This window comes from Buceros rhinoceros, unplaced genomic scaffold (assembly GCF_000710305.1).
Source record: "Buceros rhinoceros silvestris isolate BGI_N320 unplaced genomic scaffold, ASM71030v1 scaffold23132, whole genome shotgun sequence".
NCBI classification, from domain to species: domain Eukaryota; kingdom Metazoa; phylum Chordata; class Aves; order Bucerotiformes; family Bucerotidae; genus Buceros; species Buceros rhinoceros.
The window spans coordinates 12,633-31,005 of record NW_010399781.1 but is presented as its reverse complement, the minus strand read 5'-3'; the positions used below and the strand labels follow the sequence as shown (position 1 = coordinate 31,005).

Sequence of the window (18,373 nt, the reverse complement as noted above, 5' to 3'; positions counted from 1 at the left end):
CCCCCCAAAATTTGGCACCGGCACAACGCCACTGTCACTGCTTTCTTTTGGTGGCTACAATGTGGGTAGGACAAACACGCCCAGCAGAAACCTGTTTCACCTTCATTTATTTTTGTCTTTAATTGTGCCTTTTTTCCAACCACACCACATTTCTACAGCATCTTTACACTATCTGCCACCTCAACGCTTCAGCAGTTCCAAGTTGCTCCAGTTAGCTGTTGGTGTCGCTGTGCAAGCATCTCTCTTCCCCAACAGAACCAACCCGTTTCCCAGCTGAGTCAGCTGTGCGCCACTGGACCTACAGAGGAGAAGGTGTCCAACAGACTCAGGATGTGTAATCAAAGCCCACGCTCACCATGGAAGTCAAATCCACTTTGAAAAACATCGCTGTTTGGTTTTAAATCATAGGCTTACGTGCAGGCGTTTGCAACTGGATCCCCAGCACCCGTATTTGCCAAGGCTCAGACGAAGTTACAGGTTTGCAAGTTTTAACTGCAGCATCGGTTTTACAGAAGTCACACTTATATAGTCAGACCCCCACCATCGGTGAATAGCAGAACTCTGATACTGAGCTGAGCCAGTAAATAAACTATTGAACCCCAACTAAAACCTCTAAAGTGTTAAATGTTTCTTTAAAAAAAACCCAACAAATAACTATGTGATACGCAAGAACATTAACAGAGAGAGATTTGAAGCAGAAGTCTGTGCACGACTGACGGAACCCTTGCATAAAGCAAATTTACAACAATTAACAGTATACCCTGAAAGAACAGAGGGATCAGTCAAATCAGAAAGTGTAAGCGGAGAAAGCAGAAGTAACAGATCTAAGCCTATGAGGATATATCGGATTGCCACAGGCCACACACAAGCTTAGGTCAACTCTCAAAGCAGAAAGCTCAGGTTTTTTACCCCCCTCTCTTGATCAGGAGGTCAATTGGTCAACATATGGATGAAATGCACCACTAGCATAATACTTGAAAAAGTTATTTGTACAGGAACAAAATTACTCAAAATTCATCACTTCCTAAGCTTAACAGCACTGGGTATGAAATTTTTTAAACATTCACCTGCAAAACAAGAGACCATGGACAGCTTGGAAACAGGCTGCACACCGACAGACCTGAGCACCCACGGCAGCATCTTTGCTGCTCATCACTGCTGACTGTAACACAAGACCACTCTGGTTTGGCCTTGATGTATGTAATGTTATTTGCATAACTCAAAACTAAGGCTACTCGATTTTCAGGTTCACTTCCCCAGTCTAAGTCTCCTGTAACAGATCATTTAGCATTAAAATGTCTTCTGAAGACATGGGAGCACGTGCTGTCCTCACGTTTTAAAGCAAGGGAAGGGCGGCAAACACAGCCACCGCAAAGCAGGTGTTACAAGGCCAGATGAGCTGTGGGCTCTCGGTTCACCCACCATCACTACCAGAAGGATTTCTGGCATTGCTGCAGGCCTGCAAGTCCAGCCCCGCACAAGCTTAGCAGCCCAGCTAGTTACAAGCTGAAATAAAGGAAAAAGGTGAATGCCACCCTGCCCTCTCCCCTGGCATCTGGAGTGGGAGTTCCTGACACACGGGTTAGGCTTGCAGCACAAAGTTGAAAGTTTGCTCCGCTCCAGCTCTTGCCGATTGCCTCTACTGAGCAGTGAAGACTGCTGCCAGGAGCAGTTCATCTGTGCCTCTTCAACCACGCTGCAGAAAGGATTGCGTTTTCCTGAAGATGTCCATGAAGTTCCTCTACCAATTGATAAAAGCTACTGTAATAAGACACTAGACAATACATTTAAAAAACCCCCGTATTTCAACTGTATTACAACCATGTTCTTTCAAGCTGTGAAAATCTAGCTGGCTTGGGAATGAACAAATCCTATGATCTATACTAATTTGAAAGCTTAACTCAGGTGTTTCACATGCCTGAAGTTAAGACACTCTTCCTGTGCCATACTAGAGACTTACCACTCTGCTCAGTGAGAATGTGCATTCCCCTTCACACTCACAAAACACTGAATTCTTTCTCATTTCACAAATACCTTTGATTTAAGGGCCAGGCAGAGGTAACAAATTCTGTTCTCTGAGGGTTTTTTGGTTGGGTTTGGGGGAGGGGAGTGTGTGCCTGGTTTTTATTTCTATATAAACAAAAGGAAGAAACAAAAATACTATAATGAAGTCAAGAGTCAAACCAGATTAAAAGACAGTGAGAAGAATTCGTACTTTACTTAATGTCTATCCCCTATCAGTCATATCTCATAAGGCTTATGATGCTTACACAGTTCGCTGTTGGTTAGAGTACTGTATTGTTTTATATAGGAGCACATGAAAGCCAGTTTTAGTCAAAAATTTCTTCCATCCCCATGTCAAGTTTTCCCAATAAAAAAAATTAAATTCATTCAAGTCCTGCAGACAAGACTCTGCGCATGAATAATCCTCAGGCCTGCAGAGCACAGAACTGCTGAAACACAGCTAGTATGTGGTGGTCCAGTTCAGCTGTAAACAGGAGGTTCTCCAGAGTCACCATGTACTGCTGGATTATCTGGTGATGCTGGCAGATAAAAAACAAAACACAAACCTTTACTGTTTTCATTCACATAAGAACCAGCAGAGGAGTCAAGACATGCAAGAATCACAGATCAATTTTTTTCATCAACATTATTAAGCATATCTCCACCTTTCCACTGGACCAAAACCACTGACAAGAAAAGCATAAGGCGAAGCCACTCTGACAGTGAGAAGGAAGCACATGCCAAAATCCTGTCTTGAGGATCAGCACTGTGCTCCCTGCAGCTCTTGCCTCCTGGACCCTGAACGGTGTGCAGGATATCACACAACAGAGTGACATATCCTGGGAGAACCATGGCACTTGCTTTCCTCTGAAGCCACCAGGGAAGCGGTCAGCCCAGAGGAGAATTATACCACCATGCCATTCTTCAACACACCTCCTGCTCACACAGGTGTACTTTTCCATTACTATCACTTTCATCCAGCCACCTGTGCTTCTTATCTGATGAAATACAGAGCCAAGAATTTGAAAAAGATTTTTAACAGGCACTTAACACATCTTTCTAAAAGGAACTCTGCAGTATTTTAATCTGCTTATTTAAAAGACACCTATTTTAGCACTCTTGTTCACTCACATCTTTGCCCTTACTAAAAACACATGGTTAAGAGGAGCTCAGCAAAGTTCATCATCACATGTCAGTATCTTTTTGCAATAAGCTCACAGCATGGGAATTAATCACGGATCAGTCACCCCACCGTCTGTGGCGCACATGGTCAGAAACAGGGCGTTACAACCCATCCCCACACCAGCCTTCAGAGAAGACAGTGCTGCTGCCACCTACTGCTGCTCACACAGAGTGCTCAGTTCTCCAGCCACAAAGCCGGTCTATCCAGTTACGTCCCTGCCCAGAGCCTTCCAAACCAAGGAAGAAAACATACCTGCAGGAAGATCTGCTGCAACCTCTCTATACAGCTCTTGTACCAAGGTGTAAATACATCAATTCCACCAGTCTCACAGCGCACCAAGTGCTCAGTTAACAACATAATGAAACGCTGCAGGAGAGGAAGAGAAATACTTACTCGCTCTGGTCAAAAGAAAGCAGGGTTCTAACCTCAGATAAGAGGATCTGGGAGACAAACTCTGAATGGCAATGTGAGAATAATTATTTTGCTGGCAACTACTGAATTTAGTAAACAAATAAAATCCAGTTACCTCCTGATTGTTCAGGAAACTGTATTAGAGCAGAACTCCTATGTTCCTGAACCTACACAGACCCTGCGCAGCAGCAGTCTGCACGGGGCTATGAACTAGATTGACTCTAACCCGTAGTAAATCCATCAACTCCTTCCCCTATTCTTATTCCAAGAAGATACCTGAGGTACAAGTGACACAAAGTTTATAAATCCAGTAACTGTAAAACCTGAAAGTGAGAAGAGACTTTGCCCACCATTACCTGGAATATAACAAGGAAGAGATTCTTTTGCTCGCTCTGGGCTGACTCTACTTTTTCCTGTAAGCGCTCTATCTGCTCTTCCAGCGGTCCATCTTCCCGATCACTGCTTCGGTCATCATCATCATCATCATCATCACTGTCTCGCTGTAAGTGACAACACCATGAGACAAACTAGAAACCTGGCTACCTGTGAGCACTGTTAATGCCCCCTGGTTCCACAAGAGAGAAGATCTGCAGAACAACTAATAGCTTAGTAAGTATTGTATTTTGGAGGACATTTACTTTGAATATAATTCAGGAAAGAAATCTAGAAAGAAAAACGACAATGTGGGAAAGCTAAAAAAAAATTAAAATTAAAAATAGTAACAATAACAATAATTAAAAAAAAAAAAAAAAAAAATCGGTATTTCAGAGAAGCCAGAGCAAGCTTATAAGATTAACCAGTCCTTTATTTAGTGGAAAGACAGTAAAAAGTAATACCCTTGCTGACTTTATCACTACCAGAAAACAAAGAGCTTTTTTTAAAAAAATCTGGCATAGCTTTTTAAAATTGTGTCTACTGCAGCAGGGCAGGTAATTCATTCAATCAACAGTTCTGAAATCTTAAGGCTCAAAAAAATAATGCACTTTGTGCAAGAACTCAGACGAATCAGTCTAGCTAGCACAAAAGGAAGAGTAGAGACCAATGCTCATAGTGTTGAAGTGAGGACTTCCTATGTTCACGATCAAAAGGGATGCTCTCTGCCTAGAAAGGGTCAGCTTGGAAACCAGACTCGGAACATGTTCTCACTGCTTCAAAAACAAACCCGAACAACAAAACACTCCTAAGTACCAGATTTGGGAGCTCAAATAACGAAGTCTGACAAAAGACTACAAGGGATACAGGACGAAAGGCATAATCTGATGGATTATGGTACATTCAAATACAGATACTGCTTCAGCCTCATGAAAACTCGTATATTTGTCTAGAGACACCAGGGAAGCTCTTTGCCTCGCAGTAAGATCAATAACTGTGCCTAATAATGATGGGCATTTAATAACTGCTATCAATGTAGATTGAGGATGCAAGCAAATAGGATGGCTGCTGGGAGTGAAGAAAACAAGATGAAGGGGCTGGGATGAACCAACACTGGCAAACTGTGAGGTTATTAGTGATCTTTCAGCAGAAACTTCTGGAAAAACACTGACTTTCACAGGTTTCTTCAAGAACCATCAGCAGCCTCTGTACCATGTGCTGAATTCTGACATTAACTGTCGAAAGTTCTGGAACTAGCTAAGGTTTTTTCATGGGTGATTATACTCACAGGCTACATACAAACATGGAAATTCTCTCTTGCTCTGCAACACTCAACATGTTTATAAACTGATTTCATTCTATCACAACTAAGTATTGCATTCAGCCAGATTCCTTAGGCCCTGTCTTTTGCAGCTGCTACGGAAGACACTTAGCCCATTCTACCGTCCCACTTGGGACAACAGAGCACAACAGCAGCTGCCGGCTCATCAGTCTGTTGTATACATTAACCCAGGTCATGCAAAAGTATTCGAAAAAATAAGCCAGAAGGAAGTGACAGATGCCAGTGTGAGAATCCAGCAGCACCCATCAGAAGAACAGTAACAGCCAACTTTTCAATAGCAAATAGCTGTTTCTGTGAACTTCTGCATGGAAGCCACAAGAGCACTCTTTAACAGAACTTACTATAAATACTTGTAACTGCTCTTATTGTTATCTAATAAGGTAACTGGAATCCAGATCAGAAAGCAAGTGGAAGACATGCTCGTACTGGCAGAGAAACTTGTGAGAGAGCTTGAACAGAGCAAGTAAGTATGAATTCCCTTAAAGATTTTACTGAATTAAGTTATAGCTACCATTAGAAAGGTGTACTGAGAACATGCATCCAGTTTTTGATGTCTTAGTGCTACAGATGACCCTGTGTCTGCAGACGTGCTTCTCGACAAATGTATTTATTCAGTCCTTCCCAAAACTAAGCGTGTGTCAGTCTGACAGCATGCAGGTTTGTACGACTGCACTTCTAATAATTTAAAAAGTACAGATTACTCACTCTTTTGTGCTGCCTGGCCAATCTTGCCTTAGTCTCCTCCAGTTCTTTGTGAATCTTCAGAACATGCTTATTCATCTTACGAATTGTGGAATGCAAGATCTCCCAGATATAAAACCTAGGAAAGACAGAAAGCTCAAAACACTGCACACTACTCCAAGGCAGAAAACTAAATGTAGTTTCTTACAGAAAAATGTAACTGGAGGAATTAAAAAACCGTCTAGTGTCATCTAAAGACATCTACAGGGTAAGCAAACCCTGGGTATGCCTGTAACGTAAGAAAGCTTAACAATTTCTCCCCTATTTTTTGCAGTAGTCTTCCAATCCAGCAGTGTACTTCATACACATACTGCACGACTACCAACATCAAACTGACTTCTCAGACCAAACACTTCTGTTCTCGAAAAGCAATGTATCAATAGTGGTATAAGTCACACAGCTCAACCAAAGTCCAGGACTGCACCAAACTAACAGCTGTGTAACAGCAACAGACTTTGTCTAGAAATAGTTCCAGTGTTGTTCTGCTTTGGCAAGCTTGAAGGTGACTTGCAAAATAACATGCTAGCAACGTTCTTGCACTGTCATGTAAACATTCGTACCCCAGCTCAGAGAGAGAAATACTAAATAGACATTTTCTACAAGGAGTAAAAGCTTAATTGTACCTACTCTGTTTTCATAGATGAAACTATGTACTGGCCACTTACAATACAACACAGAGAGAAAAAACACCAAGACAAATTCTTGTTACCTAGTAAAATCATGTGCAAGCTCTGAAGAAAAGATCCAGTTTGCTACTGCAGCACAGTCAACAATTTGTGTCCGAATCATCTTGTCCACAAGCACAGCAATCATCTGTATTTTGTGAAAGACAGTGCACACACAATCTGTGTAAAGCATTCCAGACTCAGATAAAACAGAGATGGTTTGATGCAACTCTACATTATTAATATTACTGGGTAATTTCAAACGCTTTAGGAAGCTGAGTAGTCTAGCCTAAAATTGCTCAAATTAGGGGATCTGTATCACTTACATAAAGCATTTGATTTTGTTTGGAACCTTTTCTACTTCTTGAGAAAGAGATGTATTGCTCTCTGTTAACATACATACTTTCATACAAAAGCAATTAATGCAAGCATCACAGTTGGAAGCTGGGCCTTAGAGACAGTCCCAGTACTCGATGTTGAAGTACTAAACCAGAGCATGTATACCTGCCCAATCACCATAACGGTGAGGCTCTCGTCAGCCTACGCTCATTGAACCGCAAGTTTTCAAACATGACAGTAAGCTTTATCCACAGGCCCTATTTCACAACAGACCCAGAGCTATCTAGTCAGTGGAAAAGCTCACTTGCTACAGGCACTGCCCTGATTCGTGAACGGGTTGCAAGCAACCTAGCAGGCAAGTGCAGAGAGGAGTTACTGACTAGAGCAGTTGCAAGCTGTTCAGAGAAAACGGTTATATTAGTTACTCATGTGATCAAATGCCACAGTATCTAAAAACCACAACCTGTACTGTATTTATCCTTACAACCACCCATTCTCAAATAAGGAAGCGTAACAAAGCTTCTTTTAAGGAAGGAAAATTAAAATAACTGAATGAATCATAGAGAAGACTCAGCACTCAACTTTCAAGTCCCAGGATAGCATCCTATACTCTATTTGTCTTTCTGTATTGCCAGGAAGAATTTCTGGTGACTTAGCCTGGTCTTCCAAGAATCACAGACCTAGGACTTTGGGAAAACATTTCACCTCAAAGTTACAGTTTCTCTTTATGAAGTCACCACTGCAACCTTGTCTACAGGTCCAGGGACTACTGAACCCTACTGCCAAATCACTACCTGCAGCACTGGTCACTCACTAGTGCTGCAGGCCTTGCGAATACTGCTCATAGTCTGAACCACATCTCTGCTGGCCAGGCACCGTTTCTTCCGCATGCCAGGGAGGTTGCGGACTCAGGAAAAACAAGGTGCTTGACCAGAAGCAGAAGAGTGAACTGCAATAAATGTAAGAGAGGAGAATTCAAGTTCCATTATCAAGTAGAACAGCAGACCTTTGTAGCTTCTGTGCTTTTTTTTAAAGCAGTCTTGATTTATGCATCATAAAAATCTAAAACAACTGTTTAGTCTGGATTTGAAACCTCCTTCTCAGTTTGGTCATGCTGCAATACAAAGGAAGGAAGAGGATACTGATATTAGATTGCAGTAAAGTAATTTCTTCTGATCCAGTTAAATGGCAGTAAAAAGTAGGTCAGGTTGTAATCGTCACATTTTCAAGGTCAGTAATTCGTGTAGGAAGTTTAATATACTAAAAAACCTCTTTTTGGGATGTTTTTACTGTACATGGAAGAGGTGACATCTTGCATAGGTATCTTCTAGGTGCTGGTTTTCCACTAGGGAATGGGCCACAGGTCCAGTAGATGATGCAGGAATTACCCCTTGTTCTCAGTGGCATCACCTCTGGGAGTCTGGCCTACGCAGCTGTGAGGGACAGTCTACTTTCAAGCGCAACAGAGTGCAACACAAATCCACCAGTGAGGAGTAAGTGAAATAATTAATGCAGGCAAATTCAGCTCGAGTACCTTATCAATTTCTATTTATAGAAGGACAGCTGAGGGAGAAAACAACTGTTGTGAAGAAACTGAACAGCTTAAACAACCGAGAGGCATTTTTCATAGGTCTTTCAGGGTGTTATTTCCTCTGGCTCAAGAATGAACATAATCACAGCACTGTCAGAGTGATCTGTTCTGATCAGCCACTGACTGCAGTTCTACTCACTCTGCCTACACACAGTGACTCCAACAGAAGCTTAGCGGAATAACTGTATGGCTTTCACTGGCAAGCGGAAAAAAAAATCCCTACAAAAACCCCAGGTTTTCACGTTTCTAAGAATGCAGCCTGCTTTTGATAGCAGATCCATCCTATTTCAATTTATACATCTACACTGTTTCCCAGTTTTGAACAGAAACAGGATTTTAGCAGAAGTTATTATTTTGTACCATGAACAGCATGGTACGAATCTTAGTCGGAAGGACAGCTTTTGCCCGCCCACAATGACCTGTGAGGAAGAAGTAGTCTCACTGAGGGTATGGATGTTATGTCCAGACTTCCTTTTAGGCACTAGTAAACCCAGAAAATACAGTTTAAACTTTCCTTCAAATAAGATGACAATAGACAAGTTATTTTTAAAGGATACGAACCAAACTAATGTTTTTTATAAAACGTGACTTCTGTGAGTTGAAACTCATGAAGATACTTGACATTACAACCTCTTACCTGCGGATGATTCTTCCAAACCTCATATACAACCCTCAGAACATGGAGTTTCCCCTCATCACTTTCAGCAAGTGTTTTGAAGACTTCATGAAACCTTTTAATAGATATGAGTAGTCAGCGGAGGGTTTGGGATCAGGTCAAAAGAGCAGCAGATACAAGGCAAGCGGTTTAGATTGACCAAAAGAAAATCCTGTGACTATCTGCAGCAATCCTTGAACAACTATTCGCTGGAAAATATAACCATCCTGACCTAAAATAGGCTACAAAGACACGACAGCTCCTCAGAGCAACTTCAATCTTAGTGGTAAACCTACTGCCTGAAACTGTGCTAGATTTCTCATACTCTAAAAAGCAGGATGCACTTTCATGCTTCACGGGCTTATCTATACACAGCTGGAGCAAAATTTGCTGCCTTTAGAGCCCCAGACCTTCCTCTTGATAACGTGTTTCCACAACTTTAAACACTTATCCAATCTGCTCCTTTTTGAAGGAAATGCTGCTAAAAGCCTCTATTTGAGCAGAGTTACACTGACTGCTACACAGCATTCACAACCCAGCTTATTGTCATATAACCATAAAGTGTAAGAGGCTCTTTGTGATCTCATAGCTACCACTGTTCGTGTGCAGCAGTGAAAATTCCATGGCTCTATTTGTGGCACTCTGCCCCTTGCTCTACTGACTACACGTTACTACCTGCAGCTTCTTACCAACATTACCTCTATGAAGCTCCCAGGTACACGTTTTTGTAACAGCTTTATATATCCTTAAGAACAGACAGAAAAATAACTCATTAAGATGCATGTGACTACCTCTCATGTATTAAGACCACTTAGGAGCAACTCCAAAGCACACAGAATTAAAAATTAGTTATTTTCTCAGTTTGCTAAAAAAAAAAAAGGTGCAGTAAATTCTTTAGAAGTTAAAGCACGTCTTTAAGCGATACACTCCAAAGGATTTAAGAAAGGATTTAACTCTGCTTTGGTACACAGAAGTATACAGCAAACTGCTTTAAAGTTGCAGGTTTTCTTTTTCTTGCTTCATTTTTTATCCAGATGTAACAGTTCTGGAGTCATATTTATAGTATGAGATATGGCAGTGGGGGCTACCCAGTCATTCAAATGTAAGGAGAAACTTGTGTTCCTCACTTGTTCCACAACCAACAAATGAGTAATTCTAAAATGAAGTAATGCTCCGCACCCATCTCATTTGTTTGATTTACATCACGTGGCTTGGATGGACCCATCTGTTAATTCCATTCACATATATAACCTAGGATTTACACTACATTTACAAAAGCAGTGTCTTTAGATCTCCTAATCATATTGCATTGTGAAGCACCTAAATCACTGCTGTAGGCTGCAGTCCAGTTCTTTCATCATGCATTTCGATGTCAGAATGATCAGTTCTGTAAGCCTCAAAATAATGCACATATTACACTTACTTTGCCAGGGCACTGAAAGAGTGGCTGAAAGACTTCGCAGCTAGATGAAGCAGAGTCTGAACAAAGACTTCTATTTTCAGAGGATTGAAGGTAAATCCTTCATCTGCAAGTTATTTAAAGTTGAAGCTGTAAGCACTTCAAGTAAAGCACGTAAGCTACTCATAAAACTGCAGAGATAACTAACTTTGGTTTTAATTCATTGCACAAAACCAGGTTTCATCAACAAAGTTTTGCAGGGCTAAGCAAGGAGCTTTCCAAATGTGCTCAGGCTCCCATTTTCTCATGGAGAAAATACAGAGAATTCCAGGTCAGTGAAGAAGCTATCAGAGACACAGCCACCCTGCCAATGTGTAACAGCACTGATGGACAGCAGCAGAGAAAGACAGCAAAGGAAACGGCAGAGCTAGGCATCAGGCTGTAGGCCTGGCAGACCATAAAGAAGGGAGAGTGGATCAGGAGATGGGAAGGTAAGGATGATTAGGATACAGAGACTGACTATATAAGAGAAGGGTCCGGCAAACAAATATAGGTATTAGGGGTGAATGGTGGCCAAGTCTCCTCCTTTAGCTGCCTGCAGCTGAAGACAGGCAGGAAGAAGAGCACTCATTAGTGGGAAAAGTGACTGTAGATCCCAGTGCAAAAAACCAGACTGTAGCGGCTCTCTGCTTGCAAAACAAAACACTTGCAAAGATTACAGAAATGTTGAAGCCATCCCCATTTTAGGAGATCACTTCTAAATTTGCAGTTTGCGCTCCCTCTGGCTCCCTAAAACACACTGGCTTTAGGAATCAATGTTGTCTGTGGCTGCAAAGCTGAAAAGAATGCAAGTGGTGTCCCATCACGAGTGCGTATCTATGGAACCACAGCCAGCAGGCCAGTTATCTTATCTGTCATGGGAGTGCACCAAGTAGGGGGAAGCACTCAGACAAGGCATGAGGTGAGGATAACAGCATGAACTGCCCTCTGCTGCTGAAGGCACAGGAAATGTTAAATTCTTTTATACTACCTCTGTCAGTAATCACAAGAAAACACACCTCAAGCACCAGGTTACCTCTGTTAAGGAAACCAGGCCTGCTCCTGCACGTAAGGCATTTAAAAAAACCCTAACAATGGTGTATTATTTCCATTTGCTAATAAATTGAAACCAACCTCTAGAAGGAAAAGCATAGAGGTCTACTGACCACCACACTCATAGTTCCTAAGGATGGCACATCGGTCTATGCAGAAATTACAGCGTAACAAAGCATAACAGCATGATGTATCTTACCATCATCATCATCCTGGTTTGGATTAGGCACATCTTTTAAGATGCTGAAGATTTCCTCATTACTGGCCTTATTTTTAATTGCGATTGTTAAACACAGTGCCACAGTATACCCAGGAAGAGATCCTAAACAAAAGGATAGAGGTCAAAAATACACAGAAGGCAAGTGAATATTTCTAGTACCAGTTTGCCTCTCAAAGCAACAAGTATACTTTCCAGCTACTCCTAAAACAAGCTGTTTCCAATATCACTGTCCACATTACTGTTCCGTAAAACTGCTCCTGGTCTTCACGTTAAATGAAACACTTTCAGTAGAACTTTCAGGACTGAGGTCAGATGATCACCCTCCTGTCTGAAGCTCTACTTCAGCTTTCACCAATTTCCTAAAGATACAATACGTCTTTGTTTTTCCTCACTGTATCTTTGATGATAACGCTTTCACACTCAGTCTTTACAATGAGTAATAAAAGAAACTATAAGGTATCTCTCTACCTCAAACTTTACACCATCTGCAATCTCTGTATGCTTCATTAAACTAAGTGTATTAGTAAAATCTTCTGTTTTACGAAGTTTAAAAGAAAACCTCATTATCACTTCATAGGCTGACTTTTGCATAGTATTGTGCCTAAAGAAGGTAAATAGATGGATTTTCCAACCTTGAGACTTCTGACAAACAATGCTGCACAACACCACAATCATCTCAGCAAGAGTAACTTCATGGATCTCACTTTTCTTCATAAAGTAACAGAGAGCACTGTATTACATATATCCAGGCTTAATATAAATTAATTGCTCAGGTGAAGCATTTACCCATATGAAAATCATGGATATTTACTTCAGCTGTATTCTTCTTTATGAAGACAAGTGATATCATAGTCAAACTAGTGTGTTCCCTTGCTCTGAAACACTGATACAACTTGACCCCCCCCCCAGTAACTTCATTACTTACTATTACTTTCATCCCCATATTTGTAAATGCACACTGGATTAGCAGGACTGAGGACAGAAAAACTTGCAGGAACAATGTCTATGATTCGCTGATGGTAGGAGAGTCTGGAAACAAGAAGTTTCACAGCAGTAAAATTAAAATGGGAATAACACAAGGGCTAATTCTACGTGAATGGCTTATGATGGTTTTCCTGTAATTAACTTTCACAAAACAGAAATCCGGATGTTTATACAACACAATGGTAGTTTCTGCTGGGCAGCAAGAGCTAAGTAAACCAAACTTGCTAGTAGATGCTTTCTATTTGAACTCTAAGCTGCTGGACTTCCATCTGCATACAATTAATTTAGCTTATGAAAGCTAAATGAAAAGATTTAGAGGCTGCTTGGTAGGATGCTTTATCCAAAAGCCTAAGATGCAACACAGAAAACTAGTAAGACATTGGTATTCAAAGCAGAAAAAATACTAAACTAGATGTCTTCATTTTACTTTGCAGCTTACTTCACTCCCAGAAAGGCTTAATTTGCTATCAGAGTTTTCAGTGAAATGGAAGAGTGCCACACAAAAATCACATTCGTTTTGCAAGCACAACACTTTCACACTTCTCATACTGAATTCACCCAAAACCAGATGAATGTTTTTATGTAGGATGCTGAATAACATGGGCTTTTTGAACATTTTGCTCCTTCTCTCTCCTATATCCCTGTATCTCAACAACTGTACGTCCAGCCCCGACTGTGTACTCTTATTGTTGGGTTTGGGGTTTTTCTTTGTTTGGAGGGTTGTTTGTTTGTTTTAAGGTCAACGAACATCAGAGGCACCTAGAAGAATCAAGATTAGATTCTCACATTTTAGTGTAACTGATGATCAGTTTTTCCCATTTCCAAGAATTCTGAATACTTTCCAAGATTATTATCTAAACTCCATTTCTTTCCACTCCTGGAAATGGTGAAGCATGTCCCTTTGTAACTACAGGTGTGCATGCCTGGGACAGACAGCTCACCACCATCTGCTCCATCCTCTCTCAAAAGTGTCATCCTAAGCATCCTACAGCAGGTAAACCCGATTAAAATCAAACAACAGGCTCATCTCTTACCTGAAACTGAGTTGTAAGAACAGATGTGCCAAAGACAGGAGTGAAGTTAGGAGGAGTCTGACAGTAGCCAGAAGCAAAGATCAGACTTGAATGCAACTACCAAAAGAGCTGACTTACCGCATGCACTTTTCCAAAACCTCTCTCACAAATTTAGGTTTGGGCTTTTCAAGGTCCTGAGTAAGACAATCTGACCTATTAAAGGACAGAATGAGATAGCTTTTAGCTAAAGAATTTGTGCTTAAGTCTCTTTTTGGCTTGATCTAACAGGTACAAAACAATCACAGTCTAAGGACAACTGGAGTGCTCGACACTTGGTTTTACAGCACAGGCAATTTCAAGACAATGAGGTAAGTTTATCACTATTTCCTTATGGGCCATTAGCATTCTGGCAATCTTATCTCCGTATGATTTATTTTCAAGTAGCTTCCCTTCCCCCACCAGATTAAAAATAATTTGTGCTTACGGTTAGCTGGCTTTCCTTTTCCTTAGGAAAGAAACCTCGTATGGTTTCATAGCCTGTTTCTCCCTCACGGGAATTTTCGAACTTCTGGCTGATTTCAAATGCATTTCAGAAAAAGAAAAGTCTAAAATAGAGTCACTTGCGAGATTTGTGAAAAATAGCAGCTTGTGAGGGAGACCCACAGAAGCACTGCCACCAAGGCACATCCAGGCAATGAAAAATCAGCTCTTTGAAGATTGCTGCCTGCTCAGACGGATGGATGTATACTAGCAAGCACTTAACTGTGTACGAGGATAACACAAGAAACTTCAAAGTAAAGCCACAAAAACATATCGCAAAAAGGGCTGCACCCCTCCCCACAAGGACACTTGGGCAGGTTGGCTACGGAAAGCATGCACAGCAGCAGGCTGTGCAAGTTACTGCAGGGAGGACTTAACCCCAAGATGATCCCTCTTGCTACATGGGTGCCTGGAATGGAAAGCTCAGGAGAACCTGTGGACAGACATTGATAGAATCCAGCAAGTTCCTGCTAGAGATGAGAGTTCAGGATTTGGCACGGTAAGAATGGATGTCAGAGCCAGCTCTGACTGAACTTCAGCCACTAGGATTTGGCAGGAGGAAAACTGACCACAAGGTCTCAACGTTAAAGGTTATAATGAAAGGTTTAGGGTAGGGCAGACAGCAAGATTACAGAACAAATACAGGATACAAAGAGCTGGAGCAAACCATTAACAGTAAATTGGGGAGTCATTTTGGAAAATTTTCTAGCAACTGACTGAGGGTGCAGGACAAATTAAAGAAATCACGTTTCTACTTCCCCTATTTAGGGAACGCTTACACTGGCTTGAGATTTATCTCAAAGTTCATCAGGGACAATATCGTGACTAAAGAGATTACCGAAATAATCTACCACTGAGCAGCAATGAACAGATTATGAAAGATCTCATAAGACCCAGAGGAAAACAATTAACAACATAAGGCCACTATACTGCCAGACTTCCTGGGTAAGTTTGAAATCTTAAGGTTTTTGCAACATCAGGTTCAAATCAGAAGAAGAGAAACTTACCAATCTTCCCAGCTCCAACGGAACTGAAAGTTGCTCAAGTGGTGAGAAAACCAGTTTATAAATCTTCATTAACAGAAAAAGAAAGCTCCATTAAATGTCAGCAGCGCAGGGTAACTTTCAGTTGAGATTTTCTTATAAAAGCATCCTAACTTTTCAAAGACCAGCCTAAACTCTAAAGCTGTTTAGGGCATTAAACCAGCATTTATGCTGACAGATACAAAAGGCTGACTTCAGAGAGTCAGAAAGAAGCTTTTATGGACAAATAAGACAGTCTGTCACATTCTGTTGTTTCATAGGAAGAGGTGACCTATTAAGCTAACAATTAAAATGTAAACTTACTGTGAATGTGCAGCTTTCACATTTTGTGATGAGCACTTTCAGCTCTCCTACACAATGCAGACTTCACTCAAAGAGCAAACCCACCACTGCTCCCTCCTCTGGGTGGCACATACCCCATTACCTCCACTTCCAGGTTGCCTCCCAGACCACTAGGGAGCAGGCCCAAAACAGAGAACTACGCACCTATGAACAGCTCTGAACACAGGAAACTGTCACCAGTCTCAACTGCCCTGTACAGACAGCTACTTGTGACCTCTGGGGGAGCATTTCTGGCAAGGAGAGGCAAGCAGTCAGTCCTCCACCTTCTCTTTAGGTTGCTCAAAGCCAGAGCCCATGATACACATTGAACCCTTCTAACAAGGATTTCTGACTACTCTTTCCACAGCTTCTTCATTTGTCCTGTACACTGGAGATTGAGGAACATTTTCCATCATCTCCAAAACACATTTACCTGTCCACACATGTTGTATTCATTGTATCCAAACGCATGTACAGCATTTCTGTGGCTTGGGCAAGCTGAAAGTTTCTATTAAGGTTTACAGAAAAGCACTACATAAATCAAATGTTATTTCTCTCAGTTTAATAGAATGTCATCAACTTTTTGTACAGAAAGCTCCCCGAGTCTACTCTAAAATTAGGTAAATCACAGTAAATCCACAGTGGAAAAAAATAAGCTTATTTTGAGTTCTATCCTCTAACCCCAGTCTGGTTTTCTTCCATTATTGCAATGAGACAGTTGGCCTCTATCATAGAAAGCTACAATTCTCACCTCATGACAAGCAAAACCGGACTGATAAGAACGAACACCAAACTCCTTACGAAGTACTTCTGTCATCTCACCAGTCCGGTTTCAGGGCTGATGATGCAACAGCAACAAGGCTGCTGATGCTTATCCACAAACTCTGATCATCGCTGAAGCCTTGAGAAAGAATGTCTACACTGACTTCACCCAACAAGACTTCTTACAGTGTCTCTATTAACATTAAAAACTTTCTGCACGGACATCCAGCCAATTCTAGAAATAGACTTGGCTCTAATCTTTGAGATTGTAAGATTTGCAAACAGTGAGTGGTATCATGAAGTAAAACAAAAAGTTGGGCAAGAAATTACCAGTGGAAAGATATCTGTTAACCATCCTCCATTCTCAGTCTGTAGCTTGATTTAAAACAATGACCTAACATGATCTAAAATGGCAGTCAGCAAAGTAGAGGCAATGAAATAGTTAGAATTAGCTGGGAATCATGCTTCATTTAGCCACCCTGTCTGAGCTGACAGATGATTATGGATCTTTTGGATGCTCCTAGTGGGAGCATTTCCCACTGAGTGGGAAACCAGACAAGTCCCTTTAAAGCATCTGCTACACTTTCTACTAAAAAGAAGAGCAAGAGCACTTACACAGTTGTTAGAACAAAAGATCACATCTGTCATTTCCTTTCCTTCTCAGCTTTTAATATGCTTGTGACCATGACACACACTGTCCAGACCTAAACAGGCTGCAGTGACAGAGTATTGTATTTTACACCCTCACCAAGATACCACTTCTTAGGAAAGTCAGAGAAAGTACCAGAACAGTGCTGAGAAAGCTGAGGAGTCTTGCTCACTAGGCAAATCTAGACCAATTTTAAGTGGGCTGTGCTGTTCTGTGTTATGGGCAAGGTTTCATGCAGTTGCTGTAAAATATTAATACTGCCAGTATTTATTGCTATCCCATCACCTACAGAACAAACAAAATACAGAATGCATTTTACAAATGCTCTCCAGCAGAGCAGAAAGGATACAACTTGTGGCAAAGAGCCAGGCTGAAGTTTGCAGAGTTCAATCAGGAGCGTTGTGTACATGACTTCAATGTGTGGTGGAGATGGAAGCTGAAACAATTCTGCAAATATTACCTGTAGGAGAGGAAGGCACAGAATCAGAGCACAGTTCGATGTGGCCTGCACAATCCTCAGCTTTGCAGTAGTGGCCATCGATCTTAAACAATTACATATCCAAGAAGGCCCATATTACTCTGGCAAGTGTATGTTCTGGGAAAAAGAGGGAGCAACTTACCGGGGCAGTAGTAACCCTACACTGTACCAATACAGTCCGCTCTGACTGCCCTTACTTTTTCATACTAACACAACACCAGCATTATGCATCTATCATGTCAATCAAATCACCATGTAACTGCAGAAACGGTTGTAGTTATAATATGACCTACTGCAGTGCTATCTCATGATCTAAGAAAAGCGGAAATCATCTGCTCCTGTTAAATAATAAACATTAACTGAAGTATAAGCATTTAGTATGACAATATATGGATTAAAATTACCTCTGTATCATTTCATCATGTCCTGTTTCCTTATATACAAAATCTTACATAAATAAAGCCACAGCTTTGAACTGAAAATGACAACCTGCATTTCATACAACAAAAATATATGCTCATTACCCTTTGGCAAAGGATCCTTCTAAGAAAATTGGATACAGTCCTGCT

At 41.2% G+C, this 18,373-nt stretch overlaps 1 protein-coding gene across 1 annotated transcript in view; it reads right to left on the bottom strand.

Moving 5' to 3' along the window:
• Positions 1–2,116: 2,116 nt before the first annotated feature.
• NCBP1 (nuclear cap binding protein subunit 1, 80kDa) overlaps positions 2,117–18,373 on the bottom strand; it is a gene marked incomplete at its 5' end in the record, with an annotated part of 28,066 nt that continues 11,809 nt past the window's right edge. The window contains 13 exons of the mRNA XM_010131623.1: positions 2,117–2,543; positions 3,440–3,553; positions 3,955–4,098; positions 6,018–6,132; positions 6,763–6,866; positions 9,286–9,379; positions 10,727–10,829; positions 11,994–12,116; positions 12,940–13,043; positions 14,150–14,224; positions 15,559–15,621; positions 16,349–16,413; positions 17,676–17,786. Of these exons, the coding sequence (XP_010129925.1) occupies positions 2,430–2,543; positions 3,440–3,553; positions 3,955–4,098; positions 6,018–6,132; positions 6,763–6,866; positions 9,286–9,379; positions 10,727–10,829; positions 11,994–12,116; positions 12,940–13,043; positions 14,150–14,224; positions 15,559–15,621; positions 16,349–16,413; positions 17,676–17,786 (1,329 nt within the window). The remainder of the gene's footprint in view (positions 2,544–3,439; positions 3,554–3,954; positions 4,099–6,017; positions 6,133–6,762; positions 6,867–9,285; positions 9,380–10,726; positions 10,830–11,993; positions 12,117–12,939; positions 13,044–14,149; positions 14,225–15,558; positions 15,622–16,348; positions 16,414–17,675; positions 17,787–18,373) is intronic.